Below are 18,009 nucleotides of genomic sequence, written 5' to 3' on the forward strand. Positions count from 1 at the left end.
AAACGAGGGTCAAATGCTTTTCCTTTTTCAAATGCTTTTCCTTAAGTGTGCCATTAGCAATTTTTTTCCTTTTTGAAACGAGGGTCATCGTGTTCAGAAAAGTTCTCAATTTTAGTCTCCTACTAAATTCACTAGTTGTTCAAGAAAATTGATTCAACCCTAAACCCTAAAACCTATTAGGTCGTTCAAGAAAATTAGTTCAACCCTACACCCTACACCCTAAAAACCTATGGCCTAAAAACCCTAACCCCTAAACACCAAACACCAAACAAACTGAACCCCCAAACACCCAACCCTAAACTCAAACCCAAACCCCAGTGTTGTATTGAATTATTAAATTCAAAATAATGTCTAAACTCATCAAGTGAGAGGTCAAAGATCAATAACAAACACATAGAAAACCATAACTCAACCACTTCCCGTACAAAACCATTTATTTGAGATATAATAATGAGGACTTGTGCTTCTTAGGCTTGAAAGTACCAATACAAACTATTCTCTTTTTGCTGCCGTTCTTTCTTTCGTTTAGGCTTGAAAGTAGTGTTTGCTAGAGTATGGTTTTTCTGTTTCACGACTAATTGCATTGTTTGAAAGCTCGAAAGCTCTCTGCATGATGTTAAACCCTGAGAGATGTAGTAGCTAACAAAAGCACGCGTCATGCTCATAACATCCTCCTCCCCACTTTCTTTTATTGTGTTATTTTCATGTTAGATGTATGGGCTTTGATCAACTTCAACTGAAGGAATAATAAGTGAAAATAACGTAATTAACAAATTCGAAGAGGTTAGCATTTGATGGTTTGAAATAATTCAATTCCGCGCTTATCAAACTTCAACACGAAAGTTCACATTCTTGTCTAAACCACCTGCCTATTTCAACTCTATCATCGCAATAGGAGAAAGGGTATAACCAGTTTTTTTCATCTCAGAATAAAACAAGAATTGCCCAAACAGAAATGAAAGCACCAACTATTTATATAACGGTATTCAATGGAAAGCAGTCTCACCATCAAACATATCTAATCAAGTGAAAATCATGCAGCCGCTGAGCCAGGCAAAAGGCCACTGTGCCGGAGCAGTGGTTCTGGTGAAGGTTCCCGCCCTCGAAATTCAACAAAAACCTAAATAATAGAAACCGTTCAGTTAGTCAACATTCACCACATCTTAAAGATCAAAATGTATATTGAGAAAGGGAAATTTTGTGGTTAGTTTGAATAGCACAACTTCATAGGCCAAATTAATATGAATTTGCTAGAAGATATTAGATCGAACTAGGATTAGTTTGTTTCTAACATATAAAAACATCAATTCTGACAAACTTCAATAATGATTACTTCCAACAGAAATTAAATTTAACTATCTCACCTCCAATGGAGCTCTTCCCCCTCCAAGGGCAAGAATGGTTTCTCGGAATCTATGACCAGTTTCCTTTACAGCCTATAGATGAGAGAAAAAAAAAATGGAGAAAGAAAATAGAGAATCAGAAATGCAAACAAAAAGAAAAATTAATCGAGGCACAAGCATTATGCCCCAAAAAAGCTAATTAGGCATGGGCCCACTTGAGGTTGACTCATTTTGCTTGTTTAATCAGGCATGCTGCGCAATAGTGTCCATTCATGTAACGGGCAAACCTCAAGCTCTAAGACTATAGTAGATGTTGAAGTAAAGCATTTAACCAATCTCCATGAAGACAAGCCCACATTAAACCAATCTCCATGAAGGCAAGCCCACATTAAACCAATCTCCATGAAGGCAAGCCCACATTAAACCAATCTCCATGAAGGCAAGCCCAACGTAGATAGGATACTTGATAAGTAAACGTAAAATTCAAGAACAAGGTCAACAATAATAACAAACACATTCCAACATACCTTGCTATCATTCAAACCAGCATCCTCAAATGCAGAAAAGGCATCTGCCGACAAAACCTCCGCCCACTGCAACACATCAATTGTTACGAGTAGGATTTAAAGGGAGAAAACATTAGATTGGAAAAGAGTCCCAGTCATTCGAACACTTCACAGCAAGATTAGAATAGATTGTAAAATTTCTCATTGTAATAAAAAGTAATAAATATAAACTTATGAAGTGCACTTGCTAAACGTGATTTACGAAGCAGTGGTGCAACACTTGCACTTGCCCACAAGCAAGACAGCCAACTTAAACTAAGATCGTCTATGACACAATGGCCCTATCTCACAACCTTCACCCACGTGTCTAACAAATGGTTAAAAAAACGTGGTCAAAGAAAATATTTTGAACATTGAGAAACATTTTGATAAACAATGGCTTTGCAAGAATAAAACTTTAAGGTAGAACGGATGACGACCAGTAGTATCCTCTATAGTACAGTACTTTCAGAGGCATAGCCCTCCACAAGAGAAAAAATAGAAGCAATGAGAAAACATAAAAGCATTGTTTTTTGAAAATTATTCCCAATGTGATATTTGTATTGCTTGGGGGGCTTTTATTCACTCTTCCTAGGCTTCTTTGTTTTCCTTTGGCATTTTTCCTTCCTTACTTCTTTTGAAGATTTGTCTGGAACGTTTTATCCTTAGTATTAGATTAAAAATAAAATTAAAAAAAGAGAGAGAGGCTGACGGGAGGAATGTCATATATTGATCCCACCCAAACGAGTGACCAAATAAGGAGTTCAACTTTTTGGGACAGTTAGCTCCACAGAACACCCATACAGAAGTCCTAAGCAATAGCTCCATTGCTAGCTTAAAGTGTTAGGACAGGAGGATAAAACAAGTAATTATATGCAAGGACAAAAAATGGCCCTCCATGAAGCATTTCAGACAATATGGAAAAGGCGGTACAAGATTCTCATATTCTTCCACAAGACTAAAACTTTCAAGAGTATGTATATATGTAATTGACTACCATTATAAATAAGGGAGCTGTTTAGAAGTTCCAATTTTCAACAATAATAAACAGTTAAAATATTTTTGGATTAACTACTATGAAAGTTGTTCTCAAAACATTTATGCATAGTTGCAAAATAATCAATATTAATAGTTAACTTCCTCCATCATAAATTGATATAAATATCCTGCAAAACAAATAGTCAATCCAGAATGCTGCTTTGCAACACAATCAAGTCAAAAATGAAAGATACGGCTTGTGAAAAAGGCATACCTTATAACTGTAATATCCTGCGGCATATCCACCTAAAGGAAAGAAGAACAAGAACAGAAGTTCATGACTACTTTATAATATAGGAATCAAATGGAATGGAGGAGCTTTTATACCAAATATTTGATAAACGTTCAAAGACGAACCTGCAAAAATATGGCTGAAACTACACAGGAATTTATCATCTGCTAAAGGAGGTAGCACTTGTGTTTGTTTGCACACTCTTTGGTCAACCGCATAGATCAACTCAGGCTCGCCAGGAACATATTTAGTGTGAAGCTCCAAATCAACACTTGCAAACCTAAGCTGCAAATTACAATAGCCAGCAGGAGAATCAAAATTGTTTATTGTTTTGTTGGCACATTCACGTGAGCTTGCAATCATCAAACCTGTATCTTTTCCTTTTATGATAAGATGCATGTCGTTAAGGAGAATATTAAAAAAAAATAATAACAAATAAAAAAGTGTACCTCCCCCACCAAGAAAGGCAGGGTTGTAAAGAAATTCTACGCTTCATTAAAAAAAATCACATAAGTGTGCAAAAAAAAAAAAAAAAAACTCCCTCTACATTGTCTATGGAGTTTAAAGAAAGAGGGCCCCAATAGGCAAAAACAAAAAACAAAAAAATAAGACTTAGCTTAGGGTCAAAAGAAGAGGGGAGAAACTAACAAAGGAATAGTGAAAAGAAACTCGTGCAACTCTCTAAAAAAGAGATCCCTTGTGATATTGGTCATGATGCTAATAAGACACCACACACAAGGAGTATTGAGAAGAATATTCAAGAAAGAGATGCAAAAACTACAAAATTCCAAATTTCTTGTTCTGTTTTGTCTGTTTGAAAGAGTCTCTTGTTTCTTACCAACCCAACTTCTCAAAATAAAACACAAACCACGTACCTCCAACTTCTCAGAATAAAGCACAACCCACAAACCTCCAAAGGGTTCAAGCTTTCAAACGCAAACCACAAAGAAGCGTATTAATATCTGTTTTAACATTACGTGGAAAACCTGAAACTCAAAAGGTGCCAAGAAGTCTGCAGGATTGACTCTTAGAGGATGCCGGCCCTTTATAGCCAAGTCACAAACAGCTCCAAACTTCTATCAAAGAGCCGCTTCTGTCCCTCCCAATTAGCTGAGGAAGAAGCATTATGACAGCAGAAACGCATGCACAAAAGGCTGAATAAGGGTGATGAAATATTAGTTTCTTCCATCCTAACGTTGCATAAATTTAACTGGAGAAGCTTTGGCATTCTGTCAACGAACTTGGTACAGATAAGTCCCCTAAACCCAGATGGATTTGCTACTAACTTCTTTAGAAAAATCTTGAAACTTCTTTACGGACAACATCAGCTTCCATGAATTGGGCATGCATCTCCAACACCAATTTTTCATCATTATAAACAACAAATTAAGGTTTTTAGCAACTTAGGGTCCTTCGACAAAAATACACACTGATCCGTTTCCTTTTCATATTCGTGGTCAAAGAAACATCATATGTGTGGTTTTACATTGAAGAGTCAACACCTTCGATAGAATATTGACTAGGAGTCCACGGCGTTTTGAGTGATTTGAATGTATTTTGTATAGGAGGACGACAAAGGACTTGATCATCTTTTTTTGGAGTAATGATTTTGCCAGACTGTCATTTGGAGTAGCTTCTTTGAAGGGTTCAATTTTTGTTTTACCAACTTTCAGAGTTGCAGGGAGACTATCGAGGATCTTCTTCTCCATTTTCCTCTCTGTAAGTAAGGGCTCCTTTTGTGGCAGGCTAGGGTGATCGCTATTTTGTAGAATCTATAGGATGAAAGAAATGATAGGATATTTCGGGTTTGAGAAAGGTTTCACACAATGTATGGTCCTTTTTTATATTCTATGTTCCTCTCAGGGTTTGGTGACCAAGCCTTTTTGTAATTACACTCTTAGTTTCATTTTACTTGACTAGAGCCCTTTTGTAGGCATTCCTTTTGTATGTCGTTGTATTCGTTTCTTTCTTCTCAATGAAACAGTTTTTCATTTTTATTATAAAAATAAAAATAATTAAATAAACAGAATAGTGGCCAGCCAACTGTTGTCTTGCGTTGTTATCTAGAGGAATCCTTACAACTTACATGTTCCTAACTCATCTATAATTCATCTACAATTCGATGATACCATCCTCCCCTCCTCTCACCCTCCCTGGGTAAACACAAACACAACCCAGACAATCTATTCAATCCTACCAATCTTGTTGAAGAAACATAAAGCATAATTAACCACAAGAAGTCTGGATTTCTTTTACCATCAATGATGATGCGTTCTCCATTTGGAGACGCTTAGAATTCTCAAGGTCAAAAACTTTGAACCGATGCAGGCAATTGATTGGAAGATAGATGATAGAATGGGGGGATGAAAGACGACAAACGTGTGTTGAAAAAATTAGTTTGTCAAATGGTATATCATGCGAATAAAATTCAATAAAATCAAGAATTCACCCAGAAAAGTGAAATTAAGCAAAAAAAAAAAACCCATACAGATACTTAGTTAGACCCTGCATGCTAATCCATGGAATCATGAGCAAAGATGTGGAAGCCAGCAAAAACAACAAAGAAAAATATAGAAGCAAGCACAGATGCAAGGAAGGTGGAAAAGGACACGAAGATGGCATACAAAAACCATATAATAGACGATGGGAAGTCGTAGCCGAAGCCTTAGTTCAGAAAAAGGATGATCGAAAGGGAAGACGATCGCATAAAAATGAATACATGAGCGAAGTTGCACATGCAAAATAGTGGTAACATGGTAAAAATGAAAACTTGAGCAGGAAAGAACACAATGAAATGAACTAAACATATGACTAAAAAAAACAAGCAAACTATGTTGTCCATGTAATAAAACCGAAAATATACAAGACAAAAGCAAGGGCCATAAAATAATGATACAATACCTAAAACATTACTGACCTGACGAAGACTCAAGGAACCTGCACGAAATGTCCTAGCTGTAAGAAGTTTGAAGTAAACTTCTTCAGGGAGGCTTTCCCCTGTTTCATAGTGCTTCGCAATGCTCATCAAAGTCTCTCTACAGAAGTTACAAGATTCATAACAATGGATCAGTTAATCAGCCAAAGAGAAATAGAAAGATCACACTATATTGGAATGGCAAAAATTTAAGCTATTGAGAACGTTAGTGCTTTTTATTTTTTAACTAGAAACAATATCATTCAGGATATTCACGATATGAAGTCACAAAAGAGAAGTTGATAAAATACAATTTATAAGGAATTACAAAAAGGAATAAAAAAAAAAAAAAAAAAAAAGAAAACTTGCCAATTAGGTAGAAGAGAAGAAGAGGCTATAGTGATGGAAAAGCAAAAAAAAACATTTACACCACATAATAAATAAATAACCTATAGCAAAAAAAAAAAAAAAAGGTAAAAAAGAAGCTCTATATTAAAGTATCAACATAATTAAATTTATTATAAGTCATCAGCTTAGCCTAAGGATTTTGGCCAACGTTTTCTATTTTTGGTTCAAGTCATCGGTTCTTGTGGTTGTTTTTTAAGGTTTCTTTGAAATTGAGCTCTCGTTGGATTTTTTTTTTTGTTTCTTGGTCCTTCACATTTGATTGTATAAGCTTCAAAATCATATTATGTTTCTTCTTCTTTTTCCCATTCCCTTCCTGAGTTTTTACTTGTCTCGTGCATTTATCTCGTGCATTCCCTTCACAAGTCATTCTTCTTTATCTCGTGCATTTTCTACTTTTTACTTGTCTCTTACCAGTCTACTCAACTCATTGTAGTATGTTTTTTTTTCTTTGTATTCTTCTCTTAACCAAGGATAGATTTGTTTAATTTTTGAAAAAAAAAACTTCCTCCCATTTGAATTACACCACGCTAAGGACAAAAATGCAACCTAAGTCGAACCATTTTCCTCAAAAAGAATTATGATACATAGAACTAACAAAATTACCTATGATAACACCAGTTTTCCATGAACTGAGATGGCAATTCAACAGCATCCCATTCTATCCCACGAATACCAGCAACTAAACCTTCATCTTGTTTTGTCAACATATGCTGAAGTGCATGACCAAATTCGTGGAATACTGTCTCTACCTGTAAAAGATGTCAAGCACTTCAGAAGGAATGACAAAGGTTGCTTAATAACAATTTAGATCCTTTTATATAAGAAATGACTTCCAAACAATTAGATTCATTGAAGAATATATATCTGGTGTAACCAAATATTGGAGAACTCCTGTAATCAACAAACACAAATCTTCTATGAAATATTTGAAATACTAATCATGTGAAATATTAATCTTCTCAATTAACGAATTTAAAAAGAAAGATTAAATATTTCGTGGTCCAATCTTATACAAACTCATTGCATAGGGTACCCCTACTCATATGTCTCCAGATTTGGACCAAATCATTTGTAACAATTATAAAGTAGGCAGTACCAATAGTGTTACCAGGATAAAGCACCTACCTTATCCATATACTATAGATCATTTAGGTTATTACTTGAACATGTTTCTCTTGTATGTTAACTCAAGATTACATTAATAACCTTCGATTTTCATACGATAGATAACATTAAATTGCAAATAAAATAATAAAAATTGTTATTAAAAATTAAATAATTAATTATGAAATTTTAACACATAAATTCCAACAAAACTAAGCATGTTATAGATGAGTAACGCCATGAGCAAAGTTAGTAGCACATGGACTAGGTGTGGGGTTAAAGGAAATTGAGGAGGGGGGAGAGCAAGAGAGGACATACTGTGATCAAATGTCCTTTAGCAAGGTGTTGACTACTTGAAAGCACATAAAATGTACTTCAACCTCAATCCCTAAGACACATGCAATTATTAGTAAATCAATAGCCTTACCTCACGAAAAGTCATTAAACTAGGCTTTTCTCCAACCGGTGGTGTTTGATTGCACACCATATGAGCAATGGGCAACCTTGCTGGGGCACCATCTTGTGCTAACACACAGCTTCGTGAAACAACCTCATCCATCCATGCACCTCCTCTTTTCTCTGATGGACGTGTATATGGATCAAAATAGAAGTAAGCAATGGGACTTCCAGAAGAGTTGTTCACACGGTAAAATTTTACGTCTTTATCCCAAACCTACAGAGAAGTGGCCAAGTAAGCGGATACAAAGTAGGGTATATAAGATGAAATAAATGGGATAAATACCGCAGCAAGACCATCAGCTGATTCGATATCAATATCAAAAAGTGTCTTTGCAAGACTGAAAAGGCCATCCATAACCTTTGGCAAGGAGAAAAATGGTCGTAGTTCTTCCTGTAAATAAGTTGTTTAAAAGACATGCGGTGTTAACTACAGAACTAAATGAAGCATGCAAAATCCAATAAAACTAAAGCCTTATTGTGTGGAATCCAATATAATTAAATAGTCAATTAATGAAAACAACCAGAAAGTAGTATAATATAATGAACTTCGAGGATTAAAATTACATTGAACAATTCATTTATTGAAAGGATTCAGGGAAAGATAAGAATTAAAACAAACTGCATAGATTACAAGTTCTTCCAAACACAATAGTCAAATAATGAAAACTACCGAATAAGTAATATGGTCTGATAAACTTCAGTGAAAAGTGGAAATAAAAATGATGAATGAATATCATATGTACCCAAATACATGATGATCCCATTAAAGAAGTTGAATGTGCTGTAGACACTAATGAGGAGACAGTAGACGAAGTCTATGAAAGAATTTTACCTTTCTGGAACAAACTACGAATTATTTGAAGAGATTGTGTTCCACCAGAAGAGCGAACATTCAGATAAATGGAAAGTTAGTTTGAATTCTCTCTCTCCAAATAAATATGCTATAGCAAACCGGGAATGATTTATCTGGATAGAAGTCCAAAGATCTCCCAGTGATGTACTAAGTTCTTAATGTTTTATTTGAATTAGCAATTAGTCTTATAATCACTCCCAATTTGCAGATAGATACTCTATTGTTCTCTGCATTGGATTCTACTGCATTAGACAATCTTTCAGCCTGATCAAAGCCTTTGAATAGCCTCGGGATTAAAGTTAATTTCAGCACGAGTGAGTAGTTGGGAATTAATATTCTGTTGAGGATTTAGTTTCTGAAACATCAAAGTTTGGTTGCAAAGCAGGATCTTCTCTTACCCTCTACTTACTTTCATCTTCCTTCGAGTGGTAATCCACCAAGTCCTCTCTTTTGCCAGCATGTTATTTAGAAAACTCAGCAAATTGCATAGCTAGAAATAATCTTTTACTCCACAGATGGAAGGCACGCTCTAATTCACAGCACTCTTATCTAATATGTCTATCTATTACCTACCTTTGTTTCATCTTCCATCAAGGTAGCTCACGCATTAGATAAACTTTCTTAGAGACCCTTTTTGGAAGCTACACAGGAGGATGGTGACATAGATAACATGAATTGGAAGATAACTCAGCTTCCTCATATCTTGGGTAAGCTTCCTCATATCTTGGGTAAACTTGGTATCAGTAATCTAAGGCGGTGGAATGAGGCTCTCCCCACCAAATGGATTTAGTGCTTTCTACGAAAGCGCATTAGTGTTGGTCAGAAAGATGTTTGTGCTCTTCCTTCTATTCTGGGGTCTTGAACTTGGTTGATGGTCAGGTTTTTTGGTGGGCAGCGAGGAGTAGTTTTCAATGAGGTTGAAGAAAGTTATTGAACCTTTTCGTTCTTCGCCCACTTGAATAAAAAACTTATTAAGACCATCGTTTCCATGAAGCAAAGAGATTTCAGTCATAGTGCCCTTGTGGATGAGTTTTTCTATCCAAATTATCAGTTCCGAGAAATGTTTCTCCTTGAAAAAATTTTGGCTCAATGGAGCCAATAGTACCTAATATGAAGTTGTTAGCCATTGAAAAAAGTCTCAATTCAATGATAGGAAAAAAGCATTCTCTCGAGTGATCTTTGATAGCTTTATTCTTGTTCCACTATATATGTCGTCTAGCTTGATTGCTTAGCTCTTTTGTTAATGATGGTTTTGAATTTCTGAAGTATTTGATGTGGTGCGGTCAATGATTTCTGGCCAAAACGATTCAAAATCCTTGCTGATTGGTGTTCAATTTAGTTCGATCTCATAGAACTGGAGGTGTCATTTCGTAGGTGCTCGGATTTAGTTTCGATGGGGTTGTGGGCTCTCAAAATCAATCCAAAATATTGTTGGTACTACCGTTCAGTAGCCATTTAATCATGGGAAAGGGCTGCTTTCTCTCTTCAATAGTGATGGAGGTAATCATGCATTTTAATCGTGGCAGACAAAAAGGGCTTGCCAGTAATCTATTTGTGAAGGTCGAAATATTCGCATGGCTTTTTCACACAAGAACCATCGTCACCGGTGATCTGTTCGTCGGAGGAGCTTGTCGAAAGGGCTCACCAATCGTAAAGATGCGTCATGGAAGAAAACCCTAAGGAAGTTTAGGGTTTAGGGCTCACCGGTTGTGAGGATGTTTCATGGAAGAAAACCCACGGGAAGTTTCAAAGCTACTCATACTTCTCACGATTAGGTCGTTTTGTTTATCTAAAATCCAACTCATAAGCCCCAAACAACACTTTCTGAGGCTTGTGATGGTAGAAAACCAATGATGAAGGGTTTCAGCAACAATGTGGTGTTCGACAGAGGAGGTGGCAACGACACGACTCTAAGATCCACGACGGGTAGAATACTGGTGATGAAGGGTTTTGGAAGCAGCGTTTTGCTCAACGGAGGAGGTAGCAGCAATGTTGATCTTCAATAAAGGAGGCAGCAATGTTGATCTTCAATAAAGGAGGCTGCAATGTGGTTTCGGGGAGAAGATGTGGAGGCGGATAGACAGTGGTGGTGTGGGGTCAGTTCTTTTGCAATTACATCCCAACGTCGTTTCTCACCCTAAACTTGGCCAAGAGTGATGGTAGTCAAACAGCTGCAAGCCATTTGGGAGGTGATGATCAGGCAAAGGGCTAAAGGCTAAGGTGACGAAAGCAATTTTTAGAGTTCCCCGTTGTTTTAGCCCATTTTTATTTAGCTGCTGTCTTTTCTTTTTTTCCCTTTTGGGAGGTTGTTTCATGGATTTGGTATCTTTTCATCTATTAAAATAATTTTAAAAAAATTAGGAGTAGGGGTGGGGATAACATAACACATCCAAGGAAAAGAAATCATGAACATCAAAGTTCTCCAAACAAAATTCTTTAAAAAGCATGGTGATGGTATTATTAACCATGCTTAAAAAAATTGCATTGCCTCTCTTAGGCACGGCAATCTTCTCCCTCTACCCCAAGTAGTTCCTTCTATGTTGCTTTTCATTACCAGGTCTCCCATCAAAAAGTTCCTTGAATTAGGGATAAAACTTTGTATTGAATAAATGAAGGGACTCATCATGCTTAAAGGAAAAAATATATAAAAATAAAATAAAATAACTCCACAAGGGAGTGAAAATTGAAATAGAACCAACACAAGAAGAACCACTAAAGAGAACCAAGAAAAACTTCCACAACCAGAAAATAACAAAACAAAAGGAAACTATGTTAATATAAAACTTCCACAAGAGTTTGAAAGACCAATCTCAACAACAAAAGGCTGCATGCAGAAAACCCTAGTTGAAAACCAAGAATAATCAAGAGGTACTGCAGAGTTTGTCAGATTTGATCAAAGTTACTGCAGAGTTTAAACCAAAATGAAAATATGTTTCTCATAGACAAGTAGACCGGCTCCTGAAGTCTCTTGCAAACTAGTACTTTAGGGGTAAGGCAAAAATTATATGGTTTAATGTAGGAGATATCTATGGAAAGCCCTACAACTTTTCAAATAGGATAATTAGGAATTAGCCCTACCAAAAGCTGGCAACTAGTAAACTCTATCCAGATTCTTTTTGTAATTACAGTAGTCATTAATTCAAGCCAACTAGGATGCTTTTCTGTGAACTCCTTCACTTTCAAGAAACTTCTGCATCATCTCCATTTGTACCTTTCTTGATTTTATCAATAAATTTGTTTCCTGACAGCGCAACAAAAATATATGCATGCAAGCAAAACGACTTTGAAAAATAGTAACATCAATTTTGGACAGATTAAAATGATAGATATTGCAGCAGGTTATATAGGAATAGAGACAAACAATGATCCAACCTCGTTGATATCAAACTTTGACTCCCGGAGCCTCTCACTCCAAAAGCTGATGTCCCAATGGTTCAAATCATTAGCTTCTACCGCACCTTGTTTTTTGGAAAAATCCTTCAGATCTTCCAAATCTATAGGCATCACAAATAAAAAGAACCTCAGATTCTTGTCCAGCAGGAACATTCAGTATTAACAAATTGACTTCTAATGTTTTGTCAGTTTGAAAAATAATGTTTTTTTAATAAAAACAAAAAATATTCATTCCAAAGTAAGGGATAAACAAGACTACTCATTCCAAAGAATGTGCTTCCCTTCAGGTTAAACAACTAGTTTTAGATGTAAGCGCTAGAATATCTTAATAGGCTACTCCTGAAATGAAAAGGAAAAAATTACAGTGTAGTTAGAATTTCAATGGTTATATGCACCTTCGGCTATGACTAAATATATAGAAATGATTACAATGATCTCAGAACTATTTATATTTGTGAAAAATACAAAGATTTTTTGTTATAGTATGACATTATATAATAATTAGTTAACATCTTTTCTTTTTTTATAGGACAATTAGAAATGCTAAAAAAACTTATACAAAGAGGGCAAATGAGATATCCCACAAGACCACGGGATTATAAAAAGAACTCAACTTGTTCATCATATGTAAAAGATCATAATTACTAGAGAGCCAAGAGAGAGAACACTTGATAGATACAAAACGTCTAATTGAGTCCCACAGTACCTTGAGCAAGAAATTGTCACCTTTGAACACCCTCCAGTTCCCCTCAAACCGGAGAAACCAAAGGTTAGCCATCAAAGGCTAATTTAACATCAACACGTGAACATAAACATCCAGAAAAAAAATATGATCCAGAAGCAAAACATAGACAGGAGTACAAAAACAAAAATGACCTACCTTGAACTGCAGCATTCCAGGAAGCACTACGAAGTTTTTCAAGAAGCTCTTCTGCTTTCTCAACAGTAGCCATTTTTGTCTCCATGCTAACCTAACAAATTACAACTCATCTAAGCAAAAATAAGTTGGGAAAAAAACAATATATCCATACGTAACATACCTCGGCATAGTTATTGAAATTGAGAATCTTAGCCTTCTCAAACCTAAGCTTCAAAATTTGGTCAATTATTGATGTATTGTCCATTTCTCCACTAGAGGCTCGGGTTATATAAGCATAGTAAACTTCCTCCCGCAAGGATCGATTTTTAGCATGTTGCATGACAGAAAGATAACACGGAGCATCTAGCGTAATTATCCATGGACCATTTTCTGAAGTAGCATTTTCGTGACCCTGATGAGAATAAAGACATCAAAGATTAATTGGCAAGACTCAAACATCAAATTGATGCTGTAAAACTCTGAACCATTTTAAAGATAACTTAATCAAAGCACATCACTGACAGTGAATTACCTTGGAAACTGCTGTTTGAGCTGCCATTCCTAGCGCAGTAGAAGGCAATCCATCAACTTCGTGCTTATCAACAATTAACTTCTCGAACTTCTTTGTTGCATCCAAAACATTTTCATCAAATTTATGAGATAACCTTTCCAGCTCCTGTGATGTAGTAGGATCATGGTAAATTGGGGTATCTTAGCCAAATCCATGATTATTTAAGATTAGGATTAGTTGTCTTTCCAATTCTCTCGAGAATTGTTTTCTTGAAATATTACAGTCATTGGTATAGGCAAGAAAGTCAAAAATACTTCCAAAACGGTGCTGGAATTCTGATTTAAGTGATTCAAAAGAGGAATTTCAATGTCATAGCGTCGCTCATGCTCAATTTTATCAAAGAAACTATCAAGATTCACATTGAAGTTTTGATTCTACCAATATTCCAACAAATACTGTATAGCAGTTCGGGACAGATTAACAATCAGACGTCTACCAAGAAAGAGTCCGTAACTAATGACCATCTTTTGTAAGTATGATGGAAATTATGGCCGACAACAACGCTTTCAAAGGAAGCACAAGAAATTCAACAAAAAAGAGAGAAAAGTCAGGAAGGAGAGTAAAAGGACGAAAATAGCTTATGAGCAGTAGAATGGTGATGGATTGAGGCACTGGAACGAATTTGAAAATATACCAATCCGAAGCAAAGGATTTGAAGAACACTATTCCCCATCTACAGTACAAAAAGTGTCCAAGAAATCACAACCAAAAATGTGTACAGAACCTCCAGCGAAATCACAAACCAAAAGAACCTATGCACTGAAGAAAATCTGTGCGAAGGAGAACATCAATCATATAACTTCAAATGATGTATTCATTGAATTTCTTTTGCATTTTTCAAATTATTTGACGACGATAATGAAATTTTATTATGTATGGGAAACTCTTTACTATTGTGGAAGAAAATTTCAATTTGGAAATACTCCAGCTACAACCATAGAACCATGAAGTTGACGTGGAGGAGAATATTGTTGTATTGCTTGGGGTCAATAGTGGCAGGTTTCTAATGCAGAAAATATTGTTGAATTTGGAAATTTTGGAAGATTAGTACAATGCAACAAGAATCTCAATCTAATTTGTTCTATGAGATTGAGAACACCTAGGCTTGAAGTGGTATTCTTTTTTGGCGTCTTGTTGAAATTGAAGGTAGATCAATTGGTGTTTTTGGCAACCATTGGCTGAAGTACAATATCCCATTTCTGGAGGAGGATTGTTTACTCCTTTCCACCTACCCTCATTTTTTCCTTATGAAACTCGAGACCAGGTTCTCTTTTTTTTTTTTTTTTTGGGGGGGGGGGGGGGGGGGGGTGGGTGGTGGATAGAATTGATGTAGGAGAATAAGGTTAATTAGGGTAATTCTTGATTAATCCTCTTTTAATATCCTTGGTAATTTTGAATTTTTAGTTTGGTCTCGAATTCCCTATAAATAGAGAGCTCTCTCATGTATTCTTCACAATTTGATTCCTAATAAAGATTCTAAAGATTGATTCTGAAAAATTCACATGATGAAGGAGAAGAGAAAAGAAAGACACCGAAAAGAAATGTGCAAGAACAAAAAGAATGTGATGCGACCAAAGACAAAGATGAATCGGACCTATAGCTAAACAAAGTTGTTGATGTCAAGAAGGGAGAAGAATCAATTGACAAAACCTTTTGGGTTATCATGTGCAACAAGGAGGATGAGGACACATTCAAAGATAAAAGTTGGGTGATTCTTTTCAACCCATTATCCATGCAACCCAAACCAAGGATTTTAAGGGTTCCCATGCAAAAATGATGAAACTGTGTTGTTGTGTGCAAAGACAAAGAAGTTGAGAATGAAGACATTGGAAGCCTCAATCCAACCCACATGGTGAGTCTTTTTTCCCAAACTCCACACAAACCGACTCGTAATCAGCTCCCTTCATTTTGGGCCCATGACCCACAGAGCCTTACCCAGCTTTACCTCTCTTAATTTATTTTCCTTAAGCCAACCCGGTCCAACAATAAACCAAGCAAGCCCAATCTTTTTACACAATTACCTCAACCCATTTTCAACTTTAGACAGATAGAAGCTTCATTTGTTTTCTTTTGTTCAACGGGACAGTTCACTCCACAAGATGCACTATCAAAGTTACAATAGCTACTGCAATCACCCAATCGACAGAAATAAGTATTATCTCATCTTCCATTTCTCCTTTGGATAGGGGACACAAAATGCCATACGTATAGTTGAATTAGTAGACAGTTATTTGAATGCAAAGTGTTAGAAAGATGGTTCCCAACTTTTGCATCGTTTCCCTTAACAACTTGAAGTGAAAACTCACCTGCTGAATTTTGTTGAAATTATCCCTTTTATCATCTTCAAGAGTAACACCATGAAGAAGAGCCTCTTTTATTTGAGCTGCTCGAGGTCAAGTAAAGTCCAGGAAAGTGTTAAAAAAGTAATAATAAAATACATGAATTTTCTAACTCGTGTTGAAGTGTCACAATTTTTTTACGAGAAACCAAACTCTTTGAAGTAGCAGTGATGCAGTGTTAACAAAAAAAAAATAACTACGAACATCATAATCCTTTTAATTGACAAGATACAAAAATAAATAAATAATACTGACATTCCACTATGCGTTTCCGAGCATCATTGAATGTGTTCCACTCGGGAGATTCACGAATAGCTTTAAAAGCATTGTAAATGGGTTTGCTTTGCCCCAACCTAAGCTGAAATTTTACTTTCTCCGGCTGCAGCCACAATAAGTAACATTAGTATTGTAGAAGAAATGAGTAAGATAACTCAAGTCTCGTGACCAAAAGCAGATTTAATTAGTAAAGTCGGGAAGTCCCAACAAGCCATAATGGACATTTTGCCACAGTAACTTCTAGTGCTGGTTTATTTATTTCTTTCTTGGTCAACTGAATGACGAATAATTTTCCAAGGTTTGCTCCAACTTTGTCCTAATTTTATGGGCAATAATCAGTTAGGGAGGGCTGAAGAATTTCTATTATCGTTCTCAAAACGTAGCACGAACAATTTTTAAACTAAAAACACTCGAAATTATGCTGATGATTTCTTAGATCTCCCCACTCAACTGATACCTCCAATATAAACAACGTAAACGCTCCTCCAAAAATGGTGAATATACCTGGACTTCTTCGATAGCGATCCGAAGATCAGCAGTATCCTTAACAGACTTGAGGTGGTTGACAATACCCCAAACCACATTCAACCGGTCCGTAATCTTCTCTAATGGCTCAACCAGTTTTGACCAAGATGGCTCCACCGTTCGCTCCAATTCCTCCAAATCACCCTCCTGAAATTCCCGCATGCATACAATCGACCCGAAGGCGTTACCCAATTAAAGAAGGAAAGGGAAAAGGCAAGTCAAACTCAAAAGATTAATCAGAGACCAAAAGGTAAACAAATAAAGCCAAGAAAAAAATAATAAAATAAAATAAAGCACGACGGGAGGGAAACTAAGAACAGGGAAAGGGGCATACGAGCGTCTTCAAAAGCGAAAGAATTCCTGGACGAACATGCTTAGCTTCCACGGCATCGAAAGGCGGAAAATAAAAATTTTGGAGGAGAGGATTCGATTGCGGAATTTCATCCAGGGCGGCAGAAGCAGCCATTGACGGAACAGAAATCGAAGAACAGGAAGAGAAGTGAGGGATGGAAGAGGAGGTAACAGAGTTGTGAAGGTTGTGAAGGCAGAAGGAGAAGGAAGATGACCAGAGGGGGCAGGGAAGTGATTTTGGTAAACGGCTTGGAGAGGAAACGGAGAGCGAGTACGTTCTTATGAGAAACGGTTGGATGGAGGCGGTGAGTGTAAATCGGGACGCCATCAACAAGCCGGCTATAAGAAGAGCTTGCAATGCCAAACTCTTTATCTTCATTTTTACCCTATCTTAGCTCATTTTCATTTTCCTCGCTCTATTTGTCTAAATTTTGAGGTTGGGATGTGGGAAAACTCAATTAGATGTGTTATTTATCAACCCAGGTTAATTTTTTTTTTTTTTTAATCCTAATCTATTAATTGGTTTCCTAAATATGCTTGAATCTTAGGTAAGTTATTTATGAGGTTCTTAATTTAGCAGTCAGACTCTCCTTATCTCTTCAGGTATATCATTGATTTTAGTGATCTTCAACACGTCACCACATACATAACATAGGAATTTCATCAAACCAAACACGTTCATGACACAAAATTTTGAAAAGTTACTAATATGTATACACAAAAATAATATAAATATTTTTTAAAATATAACTTTAAAAAAATGTTAAGTAGGTGGATTGAAGTAAGAAAACGAGAATAA

The 18,009-nt window shown here is 36.2% G+C and overlaps 1 protein-coding gene across 1 annotated transcript; it reads right to left on the minus strand.

The window, feature by feature from the left end:
* Window positions 1–766: 766 nt before the first annotated feature.
* Window positions 767–17,589, minus strand: LOC111809923 (putative cytosolic oligopeptidase A). The gene is made up of 17 exons (XM_087117396.1): window positions 17,194–17,589; window positions 16,839–17,006; window positions 16,314–16,437; window positions 16,026–16,102; window positions 13,681–13,824; window positions 13,330–13,560; window positions 13,170–13,260; window positions 12,269–12,390; window positions 8,327–8,434; window positions 8,012–8,257; window positions 7,084–7,229; window positions 6,076–6,193; window positions 3,284–3,443; window positions 3,141–3,172; window positions 1,871–1,936; window positions 1,365–1,436; window positions 767–1,120 (listed from the first exon to the last, which is right to left on the minus strand). The coding sequence occupies exons 1-17, from the start codon at window positions 17,587–17,589 to the stop codon at window positions 1,034–1,036; spliced, it is 2,388 nt and encodes a 795-aa protein (XP_086973522.1). The 3' UTR covers window positions 767–1,033.
* Window positions 17,590–18,009: the final 420 nt, after the last annotated feature.

The sequence above is a fragment of the Cucurbita pepo genome, chromosome 14 (genome assembly GCF_057944985.1).
Source record: "Cucurbita pepo subsp. pepo isolate OVF chromosome 14, ASM5794498v1, whole genome shotgun sequence".
Lineage (NCBI taxonomy): Eukaryota > Viridiplantae > Streptophyta > Magnoliopsida > Cucurbitales > Cucurbitaceae > Cucurbita > Cucurbita pepo.